Raw genomic sequence first — 6,279 nt, forward strand, 5'->3', positions numbered from 1 at the left:
CCTTATTGGTTCTCTTGATGATGCACAGATACCTGAAAGATGAAAGTGCTTCCATATACTTTTCCCCTTATAAGATTTTAGTCGAGGAGCACTTTTGAAGAACTTCACAAAAAAGAGAAGGAACGATACAATATTATGTTCGGCTTTCTCACCTGAAGATTTTAGTTCTGATATTCATGCTTTTTTCTTTTGATGGATCATCATCCTCCACTTGGTGGTGTGACAAATTAAACATAAGAAACCAAGGGTCTAGTAATGGTTGTAAGAGGCTAAGAGAAGAGTCTGGGTTAGCACCATTGGTTGTAGAAGAAACAATCTTTGGTGGCAACCACGATATTTTAATTTATTGCTTACTTTATTTGGTTTTGAGTTGTTGGCATCTAAAATTGAAATTGGTCATGGCTATGAAAATCTTGATCTGACGGAACAGAGGAAGCAAAAGGCACATCAAAATTTGATAGGGGAGGGGAAGGAGGAAAACCATGCACCACTGTGGTTATTTCCATTGTGGTTATTTCTATGTACCTCTGATCTAGCATCTATAAAATTTTCATTGTGGGTAAACTTGTATCCAACAATATACTAAATATTGTGTCCACGGAAGTCAATGGCAAATATGGCCTTACTTATTTCATTTGGCATGTTTGCAATTACATACATTATATAATGTATCTCAAATAGTAGAAAATTATGTCCCTCTATCACTATTTCTTTCGGAAGATTTGTCTACAACTCACCATAAAGGATTCAAATGTCCTTTTGTCAATCGGCCATTTATACTTCTCGTCACATAATCTTTAATGTGACAGTGTTTCTTCTTAAACATTTTTTATGAAAATAAAATAGCTTTCAGCAATAAATCCTCCTTCCTGAGATATTTCACATAATCTTTGATGTGACTGCGTTTCTTCTTAAACATTTTTTTATATGAAAATAAAATAGCTTTCAGCAATAAATCCTCCTTCCTGAGAATATCTCGGATTTTTTTAAAACACGTGCGGCCGCACATGCACTCTGCTAGTAGATGTTTAAAATCCTTTTTTTATCTACCAAAGCAAAGCCATTTGAGCATTTGACCGGTGTGCCTTCTCCGATCACCATCGAAACCAAACGGTACTCAGCACTAATAAATCCAGTGCAGTCGGTATTTCCAGATTCCAATAGACCCGGCCCGTTGGTTTCCGATTCTGTGGTGTCGTAGTCGTTGGCTCGTAGCGACTGCACAGGAACCAATCCGTTGCTCGCAGACTCGCCATTGGAGAGGTCCTCGAGTTACCAATCGAGTAGCCTTTTGCTCCTCGGCGAAAGAGCGTCGTCCTCCCCGGCTCCTGACTCGGTGCCTCGTCGCGGGAGGTCGGGGGAGGGGCAACGGCGAACGGCAAAACGGCGGTAGGCGGCTGCCCAAGTTTGATTCTGTGGGCGGCGCCGCCGTCAGATCGCCATCTGTCCTCGTTCAGGTAAGGAAATAGGGCATTGTGTTTCGGTGAATCGATTCAGTTCGATTTGTTGGATTCTTGTTACTGAACAAGTGAGCAGATCTGCAGTTTGGTGGTGACCGATCTGGGACAGAGTAGATTCACTTGCGCCCACGGATGGACCCCTCCGGCTCCAAGAAGAGGGCCAGCGCCGCCACCGCCGCGGCTGACCTCACCGACGACCTCATCGTCGATATCCTGTCGCGGCTGCCGGTCAAATCGATCTGCCGGTTCAAGTGCGTCTCCCGCCACTGGCATCCCACCCCGAGCACCGCAAGAAGCTCCCCCAGACACAACTCTCCGGCTTCTTCTACCCTCGCTATCTGCTCGACCACGAGGACGAGATAACAGCAATTCCCGATTTCGTTGGCATCTCGGGGGCCGAAGAAGTGCCATTTCCTGACCCGTCGTTGCCCTTCTTGCCCGGCTACAGGTGGATCCGTTCCAAGGACAGCTGTGGTGGCCTTCTCCTCTGCGGCTGCTGGAAGGTGAACCCCAGAGATGAATTCAATTACGTGGTGTGCAACCCTGCCGCTGATAAATGGGTAGTCCTGCCTGAGCCCCCCGACGATGGTAGCTCGGTGTCCACAATCCGTTTGTGTTTTGACCCAGCCATTTTCTCTCACTTCCACGTGTTCCAGCTCCTAGAGGAAGATCAATACGGATATATCACTGGCCTGGATATTTACTCGTCGGAAACTGGTGCATGGAGTCACAAGGAAAATGGTTGGGGCGATGAGGTTGTGCCGGTCGAATCAGGAGGTGTCTTTATGAATGGAATGCTGCATTTGCTCTCCCACGAATCCACAATACTGGCAGTGGACACGGAAGGGAAGACATGGAGTATCATTCCTTTGCTGGAAAGTATGGGTTTTGAAAAATTTTGCCATGGTCCCATCGCTTCTTGGTCAATCACAAGGGCGCTTGTGCTATATGAATACTAGGAAACATATCACTAATAAGATATCAGTCTGGATTCTTGAAGACTACAGTGCTGGTCAATGGATTTTTAAGTACAACATCAGCACTTCCCAGCTTTTCGGAGAGGTAGATCTCATGATGGAGCGGGATTATTCTTTGATCACAATTCATCCAGAAGCCAATGTGGTTTTCTTTGTTTCGAATTCTGAGGATCTTTTAATGTCATATGACATGGATCGGGGTAAAGTTCGTGTTATATGTTGCTCACAGAGCCTATTTATAACACATTTCTTCCATATCTTCCATATGTTCCATTTTTTCATGGACTGGCTGATCAAGACTAGAAGCATCATGCCCAAGGTGAAGGTCAAGAATTGGTACCCTAAAATGATATGGATGCTTTCACATGTGCTGGGCCTTCAGTTGTTACTAAATTAAATAATGGAGAGGCAGCTCAGGTTATCTACGTCATTTTCTTGTCATAGTTTGTACTGTTTATTGTTTGATATATTCCTAAAGTTTGTTTTCGAGGAAATTCCATCAATCCTAAAGGTCCTTTCACTTGGCAGTGCAGAGATTACTTAATAAGTAAGTCTGATTCATTTTCACTTATGATATTGGTTGTCATTTGTTATCTGCATTGCCATAGTTTGCCTAAGGCATCAATTTCCCTGTCATAGCTATGGTCTATGTGATGCATATTTGGAAGCCTGCATATGCTTTCATAAAAATGCTTGAGTATACCCTTGCTAGAAATCTATGAAAAGCATTTGTTAAGAACTGAATTATTGCTTATTTGGTTAGTAGAAGGGAACTAGTTGCGAAGAGGACCTTGAAGTATAATTTCAAAGAAGTGCTGTCTGACCATGATGGTCCTGTAGCATAACTATATAGAAATGAGTTGTAAGGTTAACTCTGCTTGCTTTTAACTATCTGTATTTGTTCGCACCTGGATAGCTATCTGCATTGGCATATCGTGTATAGTATACGCATGCATTTTGAGGACCATAGGACAACTTTTACATCCAAGATCCCAGGTCTTGAAAAAGTAGATGTGGTGATGAACAGAATCGGTTCAAAAATGTCAACCATTTCCTAACCCACCTCATACGACTGCAGCTCATATTTTTAGTTAAACCACTCGATGGCAATTCTGTCCTTCTGTTTACTGAGACGAAGTACGGAATGAATTGGAGCAGTTTTTGCCTACCATACTTCTGTTCTGTTCGTTAACCTAGGCCTTATTTAGTTGCTAAAGTTTGGAGGTGCCAAATTACTGTTACAACACTGTAGCACACTGTAGTGTTTCGTTTGTATTTGTGAATTATTGTCCAAACATTGACTAATTAGGCTCAAAAGATTCGTCTCGCAAAGTACAACAAAACTGTGCAATTAGTTTTTTAATTTCGTCTACATTTAGTACTCCATGCATGTACCGCAAGTTTGATGTGATGGGGAATCTTTTTTTTTGCATAATGTCAAAGTTGGGAGTTGGGGGGGCCTAACGGAGTTTTAAAGCTGTGTCTGTCAGGTGCATGTCTCATCATCTACAGTTTGAAGAAATCCGAACTGCATAATGCGTTTCAGCTTTCTTCAATGTCAGAGCGCTGCTCTTTGAAAAGATACAGAAGAGCAGCAGTATACGGAATTTTCCTATTTTCCCGGTCACTTTCACGGCTATTTAATTTATCTGCAGCCTATAAGGCATGTATATGAGGTTAGCAGCGATGGGATCTAATGCCTGTGCAAATGTTCATACTGCTATCTTGTTGCCGTATGACGTTATGAGACCGGCTCATTTGCCCCACAAAGATTTCCTCAAGAGAGGATTGATGTGATCACGTAAACCCAAGTGGAGGAGGAGATAGTCCGATGATACTCTCTGATGCGAGGATCGATTTTTTTTTTCCCGGCTTGATGCGTGAGAGGCTCCACTGGGCCGAAAACCGTAGGACACACAAAGGGGCGGGCAGGCGGAAGCGGGATCCGGTCCGTTGCGGCCAGTTTGCTCTTCGCCCATTTCGGTTCGGGCCACCAGCAGGCCCAACACCGCGGAACAAGAGCCGGAAGCCGGCCGATTCGGCGGTGGATCATGGATGGATACACGCCATCTCCGTGCTCAGAAGAGGGGAATCTGCCTGTCGGCTCGTGGTCCGGCACCTCGCGGTCGCAGGCAGGTGAGGTGGCAGGGACCCGTGGCGGGGCGGGCAGCGAGCTAGCTAGAAGAGGCAAGCCAATCCGGCAATCCGTCTGCCCTGCCTTGCCCACCCGCCACGTCTGGCGTGCCCATCAGCTCGGGTTGGGGATATTTTGGCCGCGATCCAAAAGAGACGCGGCGGGGCCCGGCGCCAGCCCGCTCCGTCCTTATCCACTTTGCTGCGTCACCCCCCGAGCGCTGGGTCTGCTCACCTCTCGGTCAAATGGAGATGGCCGTTGGCTTTTGGAGCTTCCTTAGATGCAAAAGCTCCTTAACATCCGGAACAGGGCCTCGCTACAGTGCTTGTGGCGGCTTCACCGTGCTTCTAGTGACGCCTCGCGGTACCTTCACCCGCCGGTATCCGGACGCTCCCTCCCTCCATGATTTAAGAGGGGCCCATCGGCTCATTTCTCTTGTACCCGGACACTGTGGTGGTGCGGTGCTCTTCCTCTCGTTAGCATAGTAGTGCAGTAAGCCAGTGGCCAGCAGTAACCTTTGTTGGAGGAAGGCGAAGATGCTGGAGAAGCTGTGGGACGACGTGGTGGCCGGGCCTCACCCGGAGACGGGGCTCGAGAAGCTCCGCAAGGCCGCCACCTCCCGCCCGATCGTCATCGACAAAGGTAGCGCGGTTTTCTACCACTAGTTATTATGGTAGCAGTTTGGAACAAAACTCAATCAAGATACATGAAGCACCAATGCAAACTGATCTGATGTCTAACGACGGACTCTCTCAACTAGTACAGATCTGCTTAAAAGATGGCTCATGAAATCATGATCTGCTTGATTTGTTATACTTTCTCGAGGACCAAAAATGGTTTAAAAGAAAAACTAATTAACGGAGCATCCTAGACATGTTAAGCTGTACACGTATGATGATGATCTTGAGTTAAGAACTAACCCCCCAAAAAAAACTTTGCTCCCAAGATGCCGTTGCTGCTGCCGGGAGCTACAAGCGGACGCAGTCGATGCCGTCGACCCCGACGACGCCGGGGACGCCGTCGTCGTCGACGACGCCGCGCGGCGGCAACAACGTGTGGCGCAGCGTGTTCCACCCCGGGAGCAACCTGGCCACCAAGAGCATGGGCGCCAACCTCTTCGACCGCCCGCAGCCCAACTCCCCCACCGTCTACGACTGGTAAGCGCCGTCCATGGTCTCCATGCGCCGGCATCTCTCTGCCGTCCTCGCCGTCCTTTGGTTTATACTCCGTATTAGTACTTAGCAGCAGGATGATCTCTACTTAGTAGTACCATATGGTTTGATTGCATACTACACTAGTACTATGCTGATCTGCCAAGGCTCAGAGCAGAGCATCAAAGCAGGTGACTTAGCTGAATGAATGATTACTGTTTCTGTTTCAAACACCACAATAAGCAGGTCAACTAGCTAGTGAGCCGTGAGGTTAGCACTATGTTTCTGTTTCAAGACACCCCCCCCCCCCACAGATGATAAATCATCTCAAAACATGGTTTACAAAAAGAGCAATTACACAGAAGTGTGGTGTTCTGGTTCTCTGCTTGTGAGATGCCAACACAACACCCCACAAGAGAGTCAAGAAGAAAGGGCATTTCCAGTTTCAGACAAGCGTGAGAGCAGCCTCCTGTCCAGTTTCACACCGGCTGACTCGGACTCTCTGATCAGCTGCCGGCACCTGGCCAGCCTCCCCTCCGCCGCATAACCTTCGATCA

At 47.0% G+C, this 6,279-nt stretch overlaps 1 protein-coding gene and 1 non-coding gene across 2 annotated transcripts in view; both read left to right on the forward strand.

Annotated features, from left to right (window-relative positions):
• The first annotated feature begins 1,072 nt into the window (after positions 1–1,072).
• On the forward strand, positions 1,073–3,008 carry LOC101782022. Its single transcript, XR_002675817.1, has 2 exons — positions 1,073–1,457; positions 1,537–3,008. It is a non-coding gene; the product is annotated as an uncharacterized LOC101782022 (transcript).
• A 1,989-nt stretch (positions 3,009–4,997) lies between these two features.
• LOC101782123 (dormancy-associated protein 1) overlaps positions 4,998–6,279 on the forward strand; it is a 6,719-nt gene continuing 5,437 nt past the window's right edge. Inside the window, exons 1-2 of the mRNA XM_004982515.3 lie at positions 4,998–5,213; positions 5,518–5,728. Coding sequence (XP_004982572.1) covers positions 5,108–5,213; positions 5,518–5,728 — 317 coding nt within the window. The 5' untranslated portion in view covers positions 4,998–5,107. The remainder of the gene's footprint in view (positions 5,214–5,517; positions 5,729–6,279) is intronic.

Source organism: Setaria italica, chromosome IX (genome assembly GCF_000263155.2).
Source record: "Setaria italica strain Yugu1 chromosome IX, Setaria_italica_v2.0, whole genome shotgun sequence".
Taxonomy (NCBI): domain Eukaryota; kingdom Viridiplantae; phylum Streptophyta; class Magnoliopsida; order Poales; family Poaceae; genus Setaria; species Setaria italica.